The 22,854-nt window shown below is 44.0% G+C and overlaps 1 protein-coding gene across 1 annotated transcript; it reads left to right on the plus strand.

Annotated features, from left to right (window-relative positions):
* The first annotated feature begins 2,224 nt into the window (after window positions 1–2,224).
* LOC120319930 (dehydrogenase/reductase SDR family member 13-like) lies at window positions 2,225–22,164 on the plus strand. The gene is made up of 5 exons (XM_039369295.1): window positions 2,225–2,445; window positions 11,581–11,699; window positions 18,793–18,916; window positions 19,640–19,951; window positions 21,699–22,164. Exons 1-5 carry the CDS (start codon window positions 2,310–2,312, stop codon window positions 21,956–21,958), a joined length of 951 nt encoding a protein of 316 aa, XP_039225229.1. The 5' UTR covers window positions 2,225–2,309; the 3' UTR covers window positions 21,959–22,164.
* The last annotated feature ends 690 nt before the right edge of the window (window positions 22,165–22,854 follow it).

The raw sequence follows: 22,854 nt of genomic DNA on the forward strand, positions 1-22,854 counted from the left end.
ACAGCCATACATTGCAACTGGGAAAACCATGGCCTGGACTATACGCACTTTTGTTGGCAGGGTGATGTCTCTGCTTTTTAGAATGCTGTCTAGATTTGCCATAGCTTTCCTCCCCAGGAGCAAGCGTCTTTTAATTTCTTGGCTGCAGTCCCCATCTGAGGTGATCTTGGAGCCCAGAAAAATAAAATCTGTCACTACCTCCATTTCTTCCCCATCTATTTGCCAGGAATTGAGAGGGCCGGATGCCATGATTTTGGTTTTCTTAATGTTGAGTTTCAAGCCAACTTTTGCACTCTCCTTCTTCACCCGCATCAAGAGGCTCTTTAGTTCCTCTTCACTTTCTGCCATTAGAGTGGTATCATCTGCATATCTTAGGTTGTTGATATTTCTCCCGGCAATCTTAATTCCAACTTTTGATTCATCTAGCCCTGCCTTTCTCATGATGTGCTCTGCATATAAGTTAAATAGGCAGGGCGACAGTATACAGCCTTGCCGGACTCCTTTTCCAATTTTGAACCAATCAGTGGTTCCGTGTTCGGTTCTCACTGTTGCTTCTTGACCCGCATATAGGTTTCTCAGAGACAAATGAGATGGTCTGGTACTCCCATCTCTTTAAGAACTTGCCACAATTTGTTGTGATCCACACAATCAAAGGCTTTTGCATAGTCAATGAAGCAGAAGTAGATGTTTTTCTGGAACTCCCTAGCTTTCTCCATGATCCAGCGTATGTTGGCAATTTGATCTCTAGTTCCTCTGCCTCTTCGAAATCCTGCCTGTACTTCTGGTAGTTCTCGATCCACATACTGCTGGAGTCTAGCTTGTAGGATTTTAAGCATAACTTTACTAGCATGTGAAATGAGTGCAATGGTGCGATAGTTTGAACATTCTTTGGCATTGCCTTTCTTTGGAATTGGAATGTAAACTGACCTTTTCCAATCCTGTGGCCACTGTTGAGTTTTCCAAATTTGCTGGCAAATTGAATGTAGCACTTTTACTGCATCATCTTTTAAGATTTTGAATAGCTCAGCTGGAATACTGTCACCTCCACTAGCTTCGTTGTTGCTCAGATTTTCCAAGGCCCATTTCACTTCACATTCTAGGATGTCTGGTTCGAGGTCAATGACCATCTCATTGTGGTTATCTGGGATGTTAAGCTCATTCTTGTATAGTTCTTCTGTGTAGTTTTGCCATCTCTTCTTAATCTCTTCTGCCTCTGTTAGGTCTCTGCCATTTTGGTCCTTTATCATGCCCATCTTTGCATGAAACGTTCCCTTCATATCTCCAATTTTCTTGAAGAGATCTCTGGTCCTCCCTATTCTGTTGTTTTCTTCTATTTCTTTGCACTGTTCATTTAAGAAGGCATTCTTATCTCTTCTAGCTACTCTCTGGAATTCTGCATTCAATTGGGTGTATCTTTCTCTTTCTCCTTTGCCTTTCGCTTCCCTTCTTTCCTCAGCTATTTGCAAAGCTTCCTCAGACAGCCATTTTGCTTTCTTGCATTTCTTTTTCTTTGGGATGGTTTTAGTTGCTACCTCTTGTACAATGTTGCGAACTTCCATCCATAGTTCTTCAGGCACTCTGTCTATCAGATCCAGTTCCTTAAATCTATTTGTCACCTCTACTGTATATTCATCAGGAATATGATTTAGTTCATACCTGAGTGGCCTAGTGCTTTTCCCTACTTTTTTCAATTTAAGCCTAAATTTTGCAACGAGAAGCTCATGATCTGAGCCACAGTCAGCTCCTGGTCTTGTTTTTACTGACTGTATAGCGCTTCTCCATCTTTGGAGAACCACTGAGCTAGAGGCAAACAAAGTCATAACCAAAAGTCAACATGGGTTTGTCGAAACCAGATCATGCCAGACAAAACCTGTTGCTAGAAGACCTCCAAGGTCCCACCCAACTCCTGTTCCCTTCTGTTTTTCTACTCTAGCCCCCTGCTCAGAGAGGAGACCCTATACCTATTCCAGACAAAGGGCTGTCCAGTCTCCTCTTAAAAACCTCTAGGGATGGAGCATCCACAACTTCTGGACGGAAGCCCTTCCACTGGTTAAGTGTTCTCACTAGCAGGAAATGCCTCCTTTGATCTGAGGATCGATCCTTCCTCCCTCCCCTCTTTCATTCCTCCCTCCCTCCCTTCGTAGCCCAAGAGGGGAAGAGGGGAGGGCGAGAGATTGGCAGCGCTGCCCATGGCCGTAGCTTTCCCACGCCGGGAGGAGCGGGAGGTGGGAGGTGGGCCGAGGACGGGGAAAAACGAAGCGCTCCCGGGCTGCGGGGAAAGGTAGCGGGGCCAGGCGGGCGAGCGGGCCATGGAGGCGCTGGCGATGCTGGCGGTGGGCGCGGCGCTCCTGCTGGGGCTCTGCGCGCTGCTCTACTACCACTTCGCGGCGGCCACGCGGTGCCGGAACGCGGTCAGCCTGCGGGGCAAGACGGTTCTCATCACAGGTAGCTCCGGGGGCCGCTGCGCTCCCATCCGTGTGGGGGGGGCGTGGAGGCGGGGGCGGGGGGCGTGGCCTTTCTTTCTTGTTAAACAACCCCCCCACCCCCACCTCGGGGGCTCCAGGCGGGATCCAACGCCCGGAATCAAGTCGCCGCTCGAAGGTCCAAGCGAAATGCGGGTCGCGGGTTCATCATAACCCAGGTTCTCCCCCATCCAGGTGGACCCAAAGGGGCCTTGGACCAAACCGGGAAAGTCCATCCCCAAAAGCTCCTTGGGAATAAAGCGGGGAAGGCTCCGCAGAGACCCGCCTGGGACCCCTGCCCGGGGAGGGGGGAGGCGGGGCGGGAGAGCGGGGGAGAAAGTGCCCCCTCGTTGGGCTGCCGGAGACCCGTGTCTGGCCCAGTCAGAAGCACCGACGGAAGAGCAGCGCTGAAGAAGCTCCCTGGGTGAGAAGCGAAAGATCCTCATCCATTCCAGACAAACGGCCGTCCAATCTCTTCTTAAAAACTTCCCCTGCTGGAGCAACCACAATTTCTGGAAACAAGCCCTTCCACACAGGAATTGTTCTCATTGTCAGACAAAACCTATTGCTAGAAGACCTCCAAGGTCCCATCCAACTCTGTTAGTCTGTTCCCTTCTGTTTTTTTCTACTCCAGCCCCTTGCTCAGAGAGGAGACCCTACACCCATTCCAGACAAAGGGCTGTCCAGTCTCCTCTTAAAAACCTCCAGGGATGGAGCACCCACAACTTCTGGAGGGAAGCCCTTCCATTGGTTAAGTGTTCTCACTAGCAGGAAATGCCTCCTTAGATCTCCTTCCTTCCTTCCTCCCTCCCTCCCTCCCTCCCTCCTTCTTCCTTCCTTCCTCCCTCCTTCCTTCTTTCCTTCCTTCCCTCCCTCCTTTCTCAGGCTGTCCTTCACATTTCCACCTCCTCCCTCCCTCCTTCTCATGCAACCTCTTATACATGTGGAAAGGAGCGGGAGGTGGGAGGAGGGTTGCAGTAGGTTGCACAAGGGGATCATGTGACCCCGGGACACTGCGACCGTCATAAATATGAGTCAGTTGCCAAGCATCTGAATTTTTATCACGGACCACCACGCTGCAATGTTCATAAGTGTGAAAAACAGTCATAAGTCACTTTTTTCTGTGCCACTGTAACTTCGGTCATTAAATGAATCATTGTAAGTCGAGGACTATCTGTAGTATTTCCAGAGTCCGCAGGAATAGGTACGTTTTAACTCAAAAGTATTTTACAGTCTTCCGATTGGCTTTTTTTATGCCCTGCTAAGTAACTCTATTTGTCCCCAGATCAGAGTGAGAAAAGATGATTATCATCCATGCATTAATACATGTTTGGCCTTCAAATTATTTTGTAACGTATTAGTAAAGTGACAGCCTGCAGAGCAAATGTTGGGAGACCTGCGCCATCTTCTGGTCTGACAGAAACATTGCATCCCATTTTTTGAAATGACTTTCATTTTTTAATTTTTTATTACTAAACTTATTTGCCACCCATCTCACTACAAAGGGGCCCTTTCAAAGACCTAAAGGGACTCCAGGGATCTCAGTCAGGAATGCGGAACTGTACTTCAACCATCCCATGGATTGCTGTATGGCGGAATTGGGTAAAAACCACACAACAGGAAAAAATCAGTGTTCGATTTTCATATGTTTGAAATAATAACAACAACAATAATAACAATAACTACTACTACTACTACTACTACTACTACTACTACTACTACTACTACTAGAGAGACCAAACTGGCCTACAAGAAAGACCAAATGAAAAACAGAATAGAGGCATGGGAAGACAAAGCACTACATGGCCAATACATGAAAAAAATAGCTGGGAAAGCAGATAATAACAAGACCTGGTAATGGCTAAGAGCAGGAAAATTGAAGAAAGAGACCGAGGGACTAATTCTGGCTACACAAGACCAAGCCTTAAGGACAAATGCATATGAAGTCAAAATTGAGAAGACAGCAACAGACAATAAGTGCCGCCTATCCAAAGAAGCTGAAGAAACAGTGGACCACCTGGTAAGCTGCTGCAAGAAGATCACACAGACTGACTACAAGCAGCGGCTTGACAAAGTAGCAACAATGGTACATTGGAAGATCTGCAAAAAATATCATTTGCCTGTAAGCAAGAACTGGTGGGATCATAAAATAGAGAAAGTCATAGAAAATGATAAAATTAAACTGCTCTGGGACTTCAGAATTCAAACAGACAAGCACCTGCAACATAACACCCCAGACTTAACAATTGTCGATAAGAAAGACAAAAAAGTCTGGATAGTGGACGTGGCAGTGCCTGGAGATAGCAGAATAGAAGAGAAAGAACTGGAGAAGATAACAAAATACAAAGACCTACAAATAGAAATAGAAAGACTGTGGCAAAAGCAAGCAAGGGTAGTACCAATAGTCATAGGCTCCTTGGGTGCAATCCCAAAACAACTGGAGCACCACTTGAACACCATTGGCATTGACAAATTCGCTATTAGTCAATTGCAAAAGGCGGCCTTACTAGGAACTGCTTCCATCCTGCGATGATACCTGTAATACCATCAAACATCCACATCTGCCTATCCCAGGTCCTGGGTAAGGACTCGATAGGTAGACAAAATGCCAAATCCAGTCTGAACATCTGGCTGACTGTGCGATGATCCAAAATAATAATAATAATAATAAAGTTGGAAGGAACTTTGGAGGTCATCTAGTCCAACCCCCTGCTCAGGCAGGAAACCCTACACCATTTCGGACAAATGGCTGTCCAGTCTCTTCTTAAAAACTTCCAGTGTTGGAGCATTTACTGCTTCTGGAGGCAAGCTGTTCCACTGATTAATTGTTCTCACTGTCAGGAAGTTTCTCCGTAGTTCTAGGTTGTTTTTCTCCTTGATTAGTTTCCATCCGTTGCTTCTTGTCCTGACTTCAGGTGCTTTGGAAAATAGCTTGACTCCCTCTTCTTTGTGGCAGCCCCTGAGATATTGGAACATTACTATCCTGTCCCCCCTCATCCTTCTCTTCATTAAACTGGACATACCCAATTCCTGCAACTGTTCCTTATATGTTTTAGCTTCAGTCCCCTAATCATTTTTATTGCTCTTCTCTGTACTCTTTCTCAAGTCTCAACATCTTTTTTACATCGTGGTGACCAAAACTGGATGCAGTATTCCAAATGTGGCCTTACCAAGACCTTGTAAATTGGTATTAATACTTCATGTGATCTTGATTCTATCCCTCTGTTAATGCAGCCTAGCACTGTGTTGGCTTTTTTGGCAGCTGCAGCACACGGCTGGCTCATATTTAAGTGATTGTCCACTACTGTTAAGTAAGGTACCCCCTATACTATACCTACAGATTTGGTTTTTCTTGCCTAAATGTAGAACCTTACTTTTTTCACCATTGAATTTCATTTTGTTAGATAGCGCCCAGTATTCAAGTCTGTCCAGATCCTCCTGTATCCTAAGACTGTCTTCTGGAGTGTTAGCCATTCCTGCCAGCTTGGTGTCGTCTGCAAATTTGATGATTTCCCCATCTATCCCCTCGTCCAAATTGTTGATGAAGATGTTGAAGAGCACTGGGCCCAGAACAGAGCCTTGGGCCACCCCACTACACACTTCCCTCCATGTAGATGTGGTTCCATTGGGGACCACATGCTGAGTACGGCCCGTCAGCCAGCTAAGAATCCATCTGGTGATAATGCTGTCTAACCCACATTTTTCTATCTTGTCAAGTAGTAGGTTGTGATCTACTTTGTCAAATGCCTTACTGAAGTCCAAGTAAATTATATCCACGGCATTCCTCTGATCCACTAATTTTGTCACTTGGTCAAAGAATGCAGTAAGATTTATCTGGCATGATCTGTTTTTGACACGCCCGTGTTGGCTTTTAGTAATGACTTTGTTTGCCTCTAGGTGTTCGCTGATTCGTTGATTGATTATCTTTTCCAGAATCTTCCCAGATATTGAGGTCAGGCTGATAGGTCTGTAATTTCCTGGATCTATTTTTTTTTTCCTTTTTTGAAGATGGGAACTACATCAGTTCTTTTCCAGTCCTCTGGTAGTTTCCCAGTTCTGCAGGATCTTTGAAAAATATAGTTCAGTGGTTCTGAGATCACATCTGCCAGTTCCTTAAGAATCTTGGGGTGTAATCCATCTGGTCCTGGTGATTTGAACTCGTCTAGGCTGGACAGGGGCTCACTTACCATTTTCTTGCCTATCTTAATTTGTGTTTCTATTCTGTTTTTTATGGCACTATTTTTGATAGGCTGGTCTGTTTTTTTCCCTTTGTGTAAAGACAGATGCAAAAAATGAGTTAAATAGTTCTGCTTTCTCCCTGTTGTTTGTCACCTTCTTGCCACTTTCCCCCACTAATGGACCAATCATTTCCTTCACTTTTTTCTTGTTTTTTACATGTTGAAAGAAGCTGTTCTTGTTATTTTTGACTTTGGTTGCAAGCCTTAGTTCATTTTGAGCCTTAGCTTTCCTCACTTCATCTTTGGATGCTCGGGCTATTTGCTGATATTCTGCCTTAGTTATGTTCCCCTCTTTCCACCTTCTATACTTATCCTTTTTATCTTTCAATTTATCAGAGAGGTCTTTATGCAGCCATGCTGGTTTCTTTTGAGAGCTGTTATCTTTCTTCTTTGTTGGTATTGTGCTAGATTGGGCTTTTATTATCTCACTTTTCAAAATTTCCCAAGCTTCTTGAGTTGTTTTCCTCTTGAGGATTCTCATCCATGGAATACTTCCCAAGTCCTCTCTAACTTTATTGAAATTAGCTCTCTTAAAGTCCAAGAATCTCATGTGACTGTGTTGTATTGCTTGTGCTTCCATAATGTTGAATTCCAATATTGCATGATCACTTCCTCCTAAGGTTCATGTGGCTTCAACACTTTCTATCATTTTGTCTCTGTTAGTGAGAATTAGATCCAAAATGGCTAATCCCCTATTTCCCTTCTCTACTTTTTGGGAGACAAAGTTGTCTGCTAGGTTTATCAGGAATCTGTTTGATCTTCCACTTGGTGCAGAGTTTGTCTCCCAGTTGATGTCAGGGAAGTTAAAGTCCCCCATTACTATTGTGATGTGCTTCCTACATACTTAGTTAGCTGACTAGCAAAAAGTTCATCTATTTCCTCTGTTTGGTTGGGTGGCCTGTAGTATACACCTATGGCAATGTCATTTCCCCCCCCCCCCTTTTATATTGACCCAAATGCATTCAAGACAGTTTTTATCATTGTTGTGCTCTATTTCTGTAGAGATGTAGTTATTTCTTATAGAGAGAGCAACTCCACCTCCTCTTTTATTTGGTCTGTTTCTTTTAAATAATTTAAATCTCTCTAGCTGTGTGTTCCATTTGTAGGTTTCATCCCACCATGTTTCCATTATGGCAACAATATCATATCTGCCCTCATTAACCTGAATTTCTAGTTCACCCTGTTTGCTTTTCATACTCTGTGCATTGGTGTATAGACATTTGAGTCCTTTACGACTGACTCTGTGTTTACTTTGTACATAACCTGTGTGGTGCCTGAGTTCCCCTCTTTTCTTACCACCTATTTGGTTAGTGCACTTTGTGTGGCACACGCTATTAAAAGCTTGATTTTGCTTGACAGTAAGGTTGATATTATTGTCCACACACACATCTATGTTACATGCACTGATAGCCCTATAATTTTAGATTGCCGGGGACAGGAATGTTCTGTATCAATTAACTCACTGTCTCCGCTGTTTAGTTTAAATATTGCTCCAGAAAATCTGTGAATTTATTGCCAAGTAATAATAATAATAATAATAAAGTTGGAAGGGACCTTGGAGGTCATCTAGTCCAACCCTCTGCTCAGGCAGGAAACCCTATACCATTTCAGACAAAGGGCTGTCCAGTCTGTTCTTAAAAACTTCCAGTGTTGGAGCATTCACCGCTTCTGGAGGCAGGTGGTTCCACTGGTTAATTGTTCTAACTGTCAGGAAGTTTCTCCTTAGTTCTAGGTTGCTTCTCTCCTTGATGAGTTTCCATCCGTTGCTTCTTGTCCTGCCTTCAGGCGCTTTGGAAAATAGCTTGACTCCCTCTTCTTTGTGGCAGCCCCTGAGATATTGGAACATTACTATCCTGTCCCCCCTCATCCTTCTCTTCATTAAACTGGACATACCCAAATCCTGCAACTGTTCCTTATATGTTTTAGCTCCAGTCCCCTAATCATTTTTGTTGCTCTTCTCTGTACTCTTTCTAGAGTCTCAACATCGTTTTTACATCGTGGTGACCAAAACTGGATGCAGTATTCCAAATGTGGCCTTACCAAGGCATTGTAAAGTGGTATTAATACTTCACGTGATCTTGATTCTATCCCTCTGTTAATGCAGCCTAGCACTGTGTTGGCCTTTTTTGGCAGCTGCAGCACACGGCTGGCTCCTATTTAAGTGATTGTCCACCAGGACTCCGAGATTCCTCTCACAGTTACTACTGTTGAGTAAGGTACCCCTATACTATACCTACAGATTTGGTTTTTCTTGCCTAAATGTAGAACCTTACTTTTTTCACCATTGAATTTCATTTTGTTAGATAGCGCCCAGTGTTCAAGTCTGTCCAGATCCTCCTGTATCCTAAGACTGTCTTCTGGAGTGTTGGCCATTCCTGCCAGCTTGGTGTCATCTGCAAATTTGATGATTTCCCCATCTATCCCCTTGTCCAAATTGTTGATGAAGATGTTGAAGAGCACTGGGCCCAGAACAGAGCCCTGGGGCACCCCACTACACACTTCCCTCCATGGAGATGTGGTTCCATTGGGGACCACATGCTGAGTACGGCCCGTCAGCCAGCTAAGAATCCATCTGGTGATAATGCTGTCTAACCCACATTTTTCTATCTTGTCAAGTAGTAGGTTGTGATCTATTTTGTCAAATGCCTTACTGAAGTCCAAGTAAATTATATCCACGGCATTCCTCTGATCCACTAATTTTGTCACTTGGTCAAAGAATGCAGTAAGATTTGTCTGGCATGATCTGTTTTTGACACGCCCGTGTTGGCTTTTAGTAATGACTTTGTTTGCCTCTAGGTGTTCGCTGATTCGTTGATTGATTATCTTTTCCAGAATCTTCCCAGATATTGAGGTCAGGCTGATAGGTCTGTAATTTCCTGGATCTATTTTTTTTTTCCTTTTTTGAAGATGGGAACTACATCAGTTCTTTTCCAGTCCTCTGGTAGTTTCCCAGTTCTGCAGGATCTTTGAAAAATATAGTTCAGTGGTTCTGAGATCACATCTGCCAGTTCCTTAAGAATCTTGGGGTGTAATCCATCTGGTCCTGGTGATTTGAACTCGTCTAGGCTGGACAGGGGCTCACTTACCATTTTCTTGCCTATCTTAATTTGTGTTTCTATTCTGTTTTTTATGGCACTATTTTTGATAGGCTGGTCTGTTTTTTTCCCTTTGTGTAAAGACAGATGCAAAAAATGAGTTAAATAGTTCTGCTTTCTCCCTGTTGTTTGTAACCTTCTTGCCACTTTCCCCCACTAATGGACCAATCATTTCCTTCACTTTTTTCTTGTTTTTTACATGTTGAAAGAAGCTGTTCTTGTTATTTTTGACTTTGGTTGCAAGCCTTAGTTCATTTTGAGCCTTAGCTTTCCTCACTTCATCTTTGGACGCTCGGGCTATTTGCTGATATTCTGCCTTAGTTATGTTCCCCTCTTTCCACTTTCTATACTTATCCTTTTTATCTTTCAATTTATCAGAGAGGTCTTTATGCAGCCATGCTGGTTTCTTTTGAGAGCTGTTATCTTTCTTCTTTGTTGGTATTGTGCTAGATTGGGCTTTTATTATCTCACTTTTCAAAATTTCCCAAGCTTCTTGAGTTGTTTTCCTCTTGAGGATTCTCATCCATGGAATACTTCCCAAGTCCTCTCTAACTTTATTGAAATTAGCTCTCTTAAAGTCCAAGAGTCTGATTTGACTGTGTTGTATTGCTTGTGCTTCCATAATGTTGAATTCCAATATTGCATGATCACTTCCTCCCAAGGTTCATGTGGTTTCAACACCTTCTATCATTTCGTCTCTGTTAGTGAGAATTAGATCCAAAATGGCTAATCCCCTATTTCCCTTCTCTACTTTTTGGGAGACAAAGTTGTCTGCTAGGTTTATCAGGAATCTGTTTGATCTTCCACTTGGTGCAGAGTTTGTCTCCCAGTTGATGTCAGGGAAGTTAAAGTCCCCCATTACTATTGTGATGTGCTTCCTACATACTTAGTTAGCTGACTAGCAAAAAGTTCATCTATTTCCTCTGTTTGGTTGGGTGGCCTGTCCCTTTCTCAGTCGCTTTCTTTGATGGATGTAAACCATCTCTTTTGTACATTTTTTCATTGGACCAGCTACAGATATCGTGACTAATATAACCAAAGCCTTCCCCTTTACACCACTCCTTTAGCCACATATTGAATTCTGCTATATGCTGGCCTTTTCCATTTTGCTCCTTATATACTGATAAAACCTCTGAAAAAGTAAGCCTACAGCCTATTCTGCTAAGCTCCTGCCCCAAGCTCTGGAAATCATTCTGCACAGAGAGTACATCTTTTTGGGACAGAATCTCAGACGCACTTGCCCTGAATGTACCGCTGCTTTTTTTTATTTTTAGTTTTTAGTTTAAACTGCTCTGGGCAGTCTAAATGCAGTTTAAATGCAATGGTCCAATCAGCAAGGCCTCCACTACTTTTCTGCTCCACCCTCCTTCTTTTTAACTTATAGTTTGTAGCTGTATTATTAGAACCCTGTAAAAAAATTTCAGTGCTGTTGTACCGTCAAACGATCACTAAAATAATGGTTGTAAGTCGAGGACTATTCATATTACCCCTGAATAATTTTAAGCTATTCTTTTTTGTTGATGTAAGACTGCTCTGAAAGAGTTGTGAAAATAATGCCCTGAGCCAGGGTTTCTCAACTTGGGCAACTTCAAAATGTTGCTTGCTTTTAATTCTGGGAGTTGAAGTCCACCCATTTTAAAGTTGCCAAGGTAGAGAAACACTGACACACAAATGTTTCACTGCGTGACTCCACAAAAACTGAAGACACACAAATGCAGGCCCGGTTCCTGGGTCCCCATCAAAGGCTGGGCAATCTCAGTGAATCCTTTCTCTGACCTTTCCTAGGTGCAAATACAGGGATCGGGAAGGCCACAGCGATGGATCTGGCCCGGAGAGGCGCCCGTGTCATTCTGGCATGCCGCAACAAAGCAAGAGGAGAAACGGCTGTGCGTGACATCAGACAGGTAAGCGCCTGCCGTGCGGTTCTCTCCTTCCCTCCATTCTTCTGCATCCAGGTCTTTTCCTAATGGATTTTATTCATTTATTTAGCGTATGACATCTACAGAGGTCATGCAATTCCTTATATGCAATGCAGGTAAAATGCACTATATAGGCAGATGCAAATGTAAGTTTAAAGTATGAACAAATATGTGTATATCAAGTAAGTGGTCAGTACAATAAATATAAAATATGAAGTTAGGGTAAAACCATGATAAAATCGCCATAATGTAGCGCTATAGAGTCACAATGGGAGAGATGTTATACAGGTAGTCCTTGATTTACAATAGTTAATTTAATGGCTGTTCAAAGTTTGAAGGCACTTATGACCATTTTTCACACTTAACGCCGTTGCAGCATGGTCACGTGATCAAAATTCGGATGCTTGGCAACCGACTCACATTTATGACGGTCGCAGTGTCCCGGTGTCATGCAATCTCCTTTTTGAGACATTCTGACAAGAAAAAACAATGGGGAAGTCAAATTAGCAACCATATTACCAATTTAACAACTGCAGTGATTTATTTAACAACTGTGGAAATTAAGGTCATAAAATAAGTAAAATTCACTCAACAACTGTGTTACTTACCAACAGAAATGTTGGACTCAATTGCAGTCATACGTCAAGGACTACCTGTATATTTAATAAGTGGACAATACAATAGAAAAGATAAAATATTAGGCTAGGGTAAAACCATGATAAAATCACCATAATATAACGCCATAGAATGGGAGGTTATAATTCGATCTATAAGGAAGCTAACCTTTTATCCTGTGTTCTTTCTGAATGATGACAAAGATAAACACACACACACACACACACACACACAAACTTATTTACAGCAGTCTTTGTCATCATCCAGAATATCTGTGATATTCCTGTGTTCCTGACTATCTTGTGTTCTTTTTCTCTGAATGATGACAAAGACTGCTGAAAATAGATATATTTACAGGAACAGAGGAATATCCTGAGGTAAATTAAACTTCATCTGGACAGCTGCTGCACAATTCCTTGACAGGAACAAACAATAACACATATAGGCCAAGAAAGTCTCCTTAGGAAATTTCAAGCCTCACCAGAAGCAGTTAAAGGGTTTGTGCTTCCTTAGATATCGAATTATAACATCCCACTGCGACTCTATGGCACCATATTATGGTGATTTTATTATGGTTTTACCCTAACTTAATATTTTATCTTATATAAATAACTCTAACTCTAACTTTAAAAATTATAAATATAAATATAAACATAGCTGTCAGGAACACAGGAATATCGTGAGGTAAATCTTAACAGCACACAGAGGACACAGAAGAAAAAGGCGGGAAAGAAGGGAAACACCCCCTCCGCACCCATGGCAGCCAATCTCTTCATTAAACTAGACCAGTGTTTCCCAAACTTGACACTTTTAAGGCATGAGGACTTCAACTCCCAGAATTCCACAGCCAGCAATGCTGGCTGCGGAATTCTGGGAGTTGAAGTCCACATGCCTTAAAATTGTCAAGTTTGGGAAACACTGAACTAGACAGACCCAATTCCAGGAACGGCTGCTGGAATTGGGAATGTTTAGTTTAATGAAGGGAAGGACGAGGGGGGACAGGATAGCATCCTTCCAGTATCTTAGGGGCTGCCCCAAAGAAGAGGCAGTCAAGCTGTTCTCTAAAGCACCTGAAGGCAGGACAAGAAGCAACGGATGGAAACTCATCAAGGAGAGAAGCAACCTGGAACTAAGCAGAAACTTCCTGACAGTGAGAGCAATTAACCAGTGGAACAACCTGCCTCCAGAAGCAGTAAATGCTCCAACACTGGAAGGTTTTTAAGAAGAGACTGGACAGCCATTTGTCTGAAATGGTGTAGGGTTACCTGCCTGAGTAGGGGGTTGGACCTGATGACCTCCAAGGTCCCTTCCAACTTTTTATTATTATTATTATCGATCATCGCACAGTCAGCCAGATGTTCAGACTGGATTTGGCATTTTGTCTAGCTATCGAGTCCTTACCCAGGACCTGGGATAGGCAGATGTGGATGTTTGATGGTATTACAGATATTGTCGCAGGATGGAAGCAGTTCCTAATAAGGCCGCCTTTTGCAATTGACTAATAGCAAATTTGTCAATGCCAATGGTGTTCAAGTGGTGCTCCAGTTGTTTTGGGATTGCACCCAAGGAGCCTATGACTATTGGTACTACCCTTGCTTGCTTTTGCCACAGTCTTTCTATTTCTATTTGTAGGTCTTTGTATTTTGTTATCTTCTCCAGTTCTTTCTCTTCTATTCTGCTATCTCCAGGCACTGCCACATCCACTATCCAGACTTTTTTGTCTTTCTTATCGACAATTGTTAAGTCTGGGGTGTTATGTTGCAGGTGCTTGTCTGTTTGAATTCTGAAGTCCCAGAGCAGTTTAATTTTATCATTTTCAATGACTTTCTCTATTTTATGATCCCACCGGTTTTTGCTTACAGGCAAATGATATTTTTTGCAGATCTTCCAATGCACCATTGTTGCTACTTTGTCATGCCGCTGCTTGTAATCAGTTTGTGCAATCTTCTTGCAACAGCTTACCAAGTGGTCCACTGTTTCTTCAGCTTCTTTGCATAGGCGGCACTTACTGTCTGTTGCTGTCTTCTCAATTTTGACTTTGTATGCATTTGTCCTTAAGGCTTGGTCTTGTGCAGCTCAGAATTAGTCCCTCTGTCTCTTTCTTCAATTTTCCTGCTCTTAGCCATTGCCAGGTTTTATTATTATCTGCTTTCCCAGCTATTTTTTTCATGTATTGGCCATGTAGTGCTTTGTCTTCCCATGCCTCTATTCTGTTCTTCATTTGGTCTTTCTTGTAGGCCAGTTTGGTCTCTCCAGTAGTTAGTAAGCCTTCCTGATATACTAATTTCAGTGCATCTTCATCATTGTTCTTCAGATATTCTTCCAAAGCCATTTTTTCTTCTTCAACCATCTGATGTACTTGTAGCATTCCACGCCCACCTATTTGCCTTGGTAGATAAAGTCTATCAATGTCACTGCGTGGATGAAGGGCATGATTCATTGTCATTATTTTTCTGGTCTGCCTATCCATTGCTTTTAGTTCTGCTTGAGTCCAGTCCACTATTCCAGCTGTGTACCTAATGACTGGGATTGCCCAGGTGTTGATTGCCTTTATGGTATTTCCTCCATTGAGTTTGGATTTTAAGATCTTCTTCACTCTCTTGATGTATTCATCTCTAATCTTTTTCTTGACTTCAGTGTGCTTGATGTTGTCAGCTTGAAGGATACCCAAGTATTTGTAGTACTCTTCCTCATCCAGACTCTTAATGTTATTTTCGTGGGGCATCTTGATTCCTTCAGTTTTCATTATTTTTCCTTGTTTGATAGTAAGTGTGGCACATTTGTCCAAGCCAAACTCCATTACAATATCTTGGCTATATATACGGACAGTGTTGAGCAGCGATTCTATTTCAGATGATGTTTTTCCATACAGCTTCAGATCATCCATATAAAGGAGGTGGGATAGTCTGGCAGATGTTTTTGATGTTTGATAGCCATGTCCTGAGTTATTCAGTATTGTTGACAGAGGAAACAGTGCAATAACAAATAGTAATGGTGATAATGAATCTCCTTGAAATATTCCTCTCTTGATATTAACCTCTCCCAGCTCTCACCATTGATCTGCAACTGTGTCTTCCATTGTGCCATCGATCTTTGCACAAATTTTCTGATGTTTCTACTGACTCCTGTTATTTCTAGGCACTTTATTATCCAATCATGTGGCAGAGAGTCAAATGCCTTTTTGTAGTCAATCCATGCCACATTCAGGTTGGTCTTCCTTCTCTTGCAGTTTTCCAAGATCATTTTGTCTATTAGGAGTTGATCTTTTGTTCCTCTGCTATTGGGGCGGTTTCCTTTCTGCTCAGGTGGAAAGAGATTGTTTTCAACTAGATGCTGTTGCACTGCATCAGCTACTACACCAGTTAGTAATTTGAAAGTTGTTGGTAAGCAGGTAATTGGCCTGTAGTTACCTGGTGTTGCCCCTTTTGCTGGATTTTTCATTATTAGGTAGGTTTTCCCAGTTGTTAGCCACTTTTCAATTTCTCCTCCTTGTAGTATATTGTTGAACTGCTTGGCAATGAGTGGGTGTATAACAGTTAGATGTTTCAACCAAAACCCATGCAATTCATCTTCACCTGGTGCTGACCAATTTTTGATTTTCTTTGCTCTTTTTTCTACCATTTTTGTTGTTATTACTAGTTCTTTCATTTCAACTTCTGTTTTATTTGCATCTACCTCTTTTAACCAAGCCGCATCCTTGTTGTATTTCTTTGGGTTATCCCATATCTGCTTCCAGAACTGCACTGTTTCTTCCTTGTCAGGTACTGACTGATTCCTTGCAGTTTCTCCATTGATGGATTGGTAGAAACGTTTCTGATTGGATTGAAATTGGAGGTTCTGCCTATAGTTTGCAATTCGAGCTTCATATCTACTGATTTTCCTGGCTATAGCTGTTATTTGTTGCTTTATTATTTCCAGTGCTTCCTTGATCTTCCTTGTTTCTAAGTGGTATTTCTTGATTAGGTATTCTTTGGTCTTCTTGTTCTTCAGCTTCTTTTCTTTCATCTGTTCTAGCTTGCTTGCATGTGATCTTAACTTGCTGATCTTATTTTCTAGTCTAACCTTCCATTTTTCTGGTGCACTGTTTGTTTGTTTTTCTTCTTTGTTGATTTTGCATCCCAGGTATTCTGTTATAACTGCAGCTGTGCTGTACATTAGTTGGTTTGTTTCTTGCAGTGAATTGGTGCTTATACTTGATATTGCAGTATTTGCATCTTTTAATGCTTGTGCTAGCTGTTTCTTTGGAACAAGCTTCAATGCAGGTAGCCTTATTCTGTTGTTTTTGTGCTGTTCTAGATGCTCAGTTATTCTTTGTTTCAATTCTTTTATTTCTTTAGTTAGAGGGTTTTGTTCTTCCTGAGGTAGAGGTGCCTGGTTTCCAAATGAGAACAGTTGTATATCTCTGCTAGATTCCTTCACTGCCAACTCCCCCTGGTTTGCCTCTACATTCTGAATTACTTCTGGTAAGGCTTTGATTTCTTTGCCCTGGGTAAACCTTTGCAGTTCGTCCAATTCTGTTTCTCTGAATACTTTATTTCGTGTTATAAATCGGCGTTGATCTGCTAGTCTCTGTTCTGTTATTTCTGATTCTGGATGTTGTTCTTTCCAGAACTGGTGCATTCGTTTTAGATATCCTCTTCTTGTTGGACTTGATCTGTAGTAACAGATCATTATTTCTTTGTTTTCCATCACTGTGTATCTGCGACGGGTAAACACCTTTTCTTCCAGTAGTTCTGCAGCTGCTGGCCCTGGTTGCTCAGCCAACAGTCCTGAGTCCTGTAACCCATTTTTCACCAGATATCCAGGAACTCCAATATCTAGTGCGGACCTTGTTAACCCGGGCGACGTCCGAGCCGGTATGGCATTCTGCAATTTATGTCTCACCATATTTTTTATGGGAGAGACACTCTTTGTCTGACTCCTCTGATGAGACCTGTCCAGTATGGTTGAACCTCTGGCATAGCTCTCATCTTCCTCAGAGTACACAAGCCCCACAACCACGTCAAGGTAGTGCCTCACTGGGGGTTTATTATTATTATTATTATTATTATTATTATTATTATAATTATTATTATTACTACTACTACTACTACTATTATCAGAGCATATATTGCCACGTGCAGGAGCCAGCACTCTCCAGCCAATCAGCTACACTGAATTTGAGATCCCAACACTTCTGATGCCCCCCCTCGTCACCCTGCAGACCCCGGCCATTCCCCACTTGAAGAGCTTTGTCTTCAATTCTGGCCTGTCCTGTCCGGGTTCTATCCAGGGGCTCCATATTTAGGGGGGCAGCTGCATTCCTGGAAGTGGCTTTGTTGGATCTATGTGATCCATTTGGTTCTGGTTATTAAAACTCCTCCATTTTAACTTCCCTTCTTCATTCCAGACCAGTGGTTCTCAACCTTTTTAATGCCGTGACCCCCCAACTGGTCGTATGTCGAGGACTACTCAACTGGTCGTAAGTCGAGGACTACTCAACCGGTCGTAAGTCGAGGACTACTCAACTGGTGCAGCACCATTTGCAGAATGGGACTTTTGGCGGGCTCAGCAGGGCAGAGACAGCTTGGACAATTCCTACTGGCTTTTGAAAGCCAATAGAATTAGACTCTATTCAAGAGAGTCTATTCTATTGGCTTTCAAAAGCCAATAGAATAAAAGGGAGGAGCACAGCTAAGGAAAAGGGGAAAAAAATGGCAGACTGCGTTGTTTGGTGACCCCCGTGAAATGGTCGTTAGATCCCAAATGGGGTCCCGACCCACAGTTGAGAACCACTGTTCTAGATCATAAGACTGTGGTATGTTATTACAGAAAAACAGACCTGGAAGGGACCTTGGAGTTCTTTTAGTCCAACCCCTGCCCAAGCAGGAGAACCCGAGCCATTTCACAACTTCTGGTGGCCAGCTGTTCCACTGGTTAATTGTTCTCACAGTCAGGAAGTTTCTCCTTAGTTCCAGGTTGCTTCTCTCCTTGATTAGTTTCCATCAGCTGCTTCTTGTCCAGCCTTCAGACCCTTTGGAGAATAGCTTGACCCCCTCCTCTTCTTTGGGGCAGCCCCTTAATTAAGCAAATCACTGCACTTGTTTTGTGAATACAGGATTCCCGCTGATTTTGCTTGTGGGAATCCTCTTGGGATGATCACAAATAGTGATCACATGACCCAGGGACACTGCCACTATTGGAAATTACACTGGTTGCCAAGCACACGAATTCTGATCACATGACCCTGGGGATGCTGGGATAGTCGAAAGCATGAGCATAGGTCGTAAATCACTCTTTTCAGCAGTATTGCAATTTCAAATGGTTGCAAGTCGAGGACTGCCTGTATTGTTTTATGACACACCACCCGGAGTGATTGTCAGGAGGTGAGCAGACATACATAGAAGGTGAGTAAACCAGGATCAGCCTTTGAAGCCACACCCGATCCCGATTCTTCTCAGGATTCCTTCTGCTCCTTTTCCAGGAAAGTGGGAACTCGGAGGTGATCCTGATGATCCTGGATCTGGCCAACCTCAACTCCGTGCAAGCTTTTGCACAGATCTTCCTAAAATCGGAGCCCCGTCTGGACATCCTCATCAACAATGCCGGTGGGTGCAGAGCAGACCCCCCCCCGGGGCATCAGGGCGAGGAAGTGAGAATATTGTGGGGGTCTCCAGGATTTCTCTTCCTTCAGGGGTTTGGCCACAACTTCAGAAGCAGCTCTGATTTTTGGTATCCCACCTTTATTATTATTTTTACAAGCAACTTGACGTGGCGAACAGATCAAACACGCCTTCCTCCTCCTATTTTCCTCAAAACAACAACCCTGTGAGGTGGGTTGGGCTGAGAGAGAATGACTGGCCCAAAGTCACCCACTTTGCTTTCATGGCTAAGGTGGGACTAGAACCCTCAGACTCCTGGTGATTGGCCCAAAGTCTCACAGCTGGCTTTCATGCCTACGGCAGGATTTGAATTCATAGCTTCCTGCTTTCTAGGCTTAACCACTAAACAAAACTGGATGCTTTAGAGGTACTCCACAACTTATGACCATTATGGAGCCTGCCCATTATGGTTGTAAGGTGTAACAGTTATAAAGTGGGTCGTAAAAAATGTCATAAATCCTCCACCACATGACGGTGGACCAGGTTGTAAGGTGAAGACCAGTTCCCAAGTGCCTAAAATGTGATCATGTAACACTGGGGGGAGGGGAAACATTGCAAATTTGGAACTGGGTTGCAAGTACACTTTGGACATCTGTTGTAACTTTGAATGATCACGGTGACCCGTTGTAAACTGAAGACTATCTGGAATCCGCTTACTTTTTTTGGCAGGGGTCTGTAAGGACGGTCAAACCACTGATGGCTTTGACCTGGGTTTCCAGGTCAACCACCTGGCTCACTTCCTGCTGACCCACCTGCTCCTGGACCGGCTAAAGCGCTGCGCCCCGAGCCGGGTTGTAATCGTATCCTCAAGTGGGCACTTCTTTGGGAAGATCGACTTCCGGACCATCCACAAACCGGTGGAGGGGATGAAGAAGGGTGGACTATCATACTGCAACAGCAAACTAGCCAACATTCTCCACACGCGAAAGTTGGTCAACCGGCTGGAAGGAACCAACGTCACCTGCTACGCGGTTCATCCAGGTGAGTGGAAGTCTGGCTCCAAGAAGCCCCAGATGGAGACACCCCCCAGGTCCTGCTGGGGCTCTGCCAGGCTTTTATCTCCCACTGGGGGCTCCCTGGACCCCCTCTGCAGAGCCACCCCGGGAGTTTCCTCCATTGGGCTGAGCTGCGGAGGAAGACGTTTCCCACCCTGCCTGGTCCCAGAGCTAACAGAATCCCAAAATCTTAGAGTGGGATGGGCTCTTGGAGGTCTTCTAGACCAACCCACTGCCTAAGCAAGGATGAGGCTTTTTATCTCCTCTTCCACCTCCTCTTCACCTTCCTTTGTCTTCCTCCCCCTCCTCCCTCCCTCTTCCTCCTCGTCCTTCGCTCTTCCTCCTCCTCCTCCTCCTCCTGCCATTCAATTCCTGTTCGTCTGCCGCCCTCCCCCTCTTGTTCCTTCTCCCCCTTTGCTTCCATTTACCTTTCCTCCTGCTCTTCCTCCTCCTCCTCCTTCCTCTCCTCTTCTTCCCCATCCACCTCATTCTCCTCCTCTTCCTCCTCTCTGCAAACCCCCCTCCCTTCTAGCACTGATGACGTTCCCCAGTTGAGTCACGAAATGTCTGTGTCATGGTTCCGAAAGATGAAACCAATTAAAAGAACTTCAAGGCAAAGATTTCCTCCTTAAAAAACATTTTATTCAGGAAACAGAGTATGGGCACTTACACAGTTGAACCCAAGACTGAAGTTCCCTCCCCCAGATACAAAGTAACACATTTGTAATTCCCACCCCAGAAAGGCTGTCATAAATCACATTCACCAATTATTCTAAACCGCAGGCTCTCCTCCCAACTTCTCAACCCCCCAAAAACTTTATCTAACATTGACCTTGAGTTCACACACAGCTGAAATTATCATGGCTAATTGAAAACATTCGAGCATCCCCCCCCCCTTTCTACATCTCAATATCTCAAATAGCAGAAAAAGCACAGTAAAAGCAAAAGGTAAAAGAGTTGCAGTTTCTTAATTGTCCCAATGTTGACCTCCGCCCCCCCTTAACAGAAAGGAGAGTCCTGCAAATCAAACAAAAGCCCAGGTTTGTTCAGATGTTTGTCATACAATTTACAAATAAGTCTATCAGCTTTTACATCAGTACATTTCACCCCAGTAGCCTCTGATAAGGGGTAGCCTTTGCACTGCACCAAATATGGTCGTTTCCCCTTATATATAAGGAACGGTTGCTAGAATTGGGTATGTCTAGTTTAATGAAGGAAGGACAAGGGGGGACAGGATAGCAGTATTCCACTATCTCAGGGGCTGCCCCAAAGAAGAGGGAGTCAAGCTCTTCTCCAAAGCCCCTGAAGGCAGGACAAGAAGCAACGGATGGAAACTCATCAAGGAGAGAAGCAACCTGGAACTAAGGAGAAACTTCCTGACAGTGAGAACAATTAACCAGTGGAACAACCTGCCTCCAGAAGCGGTGAATGCTCCAACACTGGAAGTTTTTAAGAAGAGACTGGACAGCCATTGGTCTGAAATGGTGTAGGGTTTCCTGCCTGAGCAGGGGGTTGGACTCCTCCTCCTTCCCCCCTCCTCCTCCTTCCCCCTCCTCCCCTCCTCCTCTTCCTCCTCCTCCTTCCCCCCTCCTCCCCTCCTCCTCCTCCTCTTCCTCCTCCCATCGTCTTCCCTCTCCTCACCCTCACCCTCCTCCCTCCATCTGGGTCACCCCAGAAGGTGCTTCCTTCCTTCCCAGGACATTCATACGACCAACTCTCTCTTTTGCTTTCAGGGATAGTTAGAACCAAAATTTTTCGCTACTTTCCACGGTGGGTATTTTGGTTCCTTTGGCTGATACAGTTGCTCCTCCGAGACTGCGACGCTGGTGCCCAGACCACCATCTACTGTGCGACCGAGGAGGGCATCGAGAGGCTGAGCGGGCGGTATTTCGTGGACTGCCGGCCAAAAGTGCCCTGGCCACAGGCCCGTGATGACCACATGGCCAGGAAGCTCTGGGAATTCAGCGAGAGTCTGCTGGGACTGACCCCTTAAGTCGGGAAGGGACAGAGACGGAGTTTGGGGTAACCAAAGGCGGGCATTTGATTAGACCGGGGGATTGAACTGCAGGGAATCTCAACACTACCCAGGGTCGGATTTCTGAGAATTTAAAAAACTGGAAAGAATTATGGAGTTTGTTTTGGTGGGTTGCCCAGGGTTGCCCGTAAGAATCTTTTAAATAAAGAAACAAACTCCATCAAGTGGCTGGTCTCTCTTTTCTCTATCGGGGCTAGAAGGGAGGAGGATTTGCAAGGAGGAGGAGCAGCAGGAGGAGGAGGAGGAGCAGGAGGAGGAGACGACCTGCGGGGTCCTTGTTGCTCTCTGAGCTGAGTAGTTTTCTTGCAGACATTTCATGACCCAACTAGGTAATACCATCAGTGCTAGAAGGGAGTGGGTTTTGTGGAGAGGAGGAGGAGGAGGAGGAAGAGGAGGAGGAGGAAGAAGAGGAGGAAAAGGAAAAGGAGGAGGACCAGGACTGCGGGGTCCTTGTGCTCTCTGAGCTGGGTTGTTTCCTTGCAGACGTCTCATGACCCAACTAGAGAACATCATCAGTTCTAGAAGGGGAGGGATAATTTATGGAAAGGAGGAGGAGGAGGAGGAAGAGGAAGAGGAGGAGGAGGACTGCGGGGTCCTTTGTGTTCTCTGAGCTGGGTGGTTTTCTTCCAGATTTTCATAACCCAACTAGGTAACATCATCAGTGCTAGAACGGAGTGAGGTTTGCATAGCAGAGGAGAAGGAAGAGGAGGAGACGAAGAGAGGTACCTGGTGCTCTCTGAGCTTGGCTGGCTGGGGAATTCTGGGAATTGGAGTCCATATCTTAAGGTTGTCAAGGTTGGGCACCCCAAATTGGCAAATAGAAAGAGTACAGAGAAGAGCAACAAAGAGGATCA

Source organism: Crotalus tigris, unplaced genomic scaffold, assembly GCF_016545835.1.
Source record: "Crotalus tigris isolate CLP2741 ecotype Arizona unplaced genomic scaffold, ASM1654583v1 scf7180000020998.99666, whole genome shotgun sequence".
Classification (NCBI taxonomy): domain Eukaryota; kingdom Metazoa; phylum Chordata; class Lepidosauria; order Squamata; family Viperidae; genus Crotalus; species Crotalus tigris.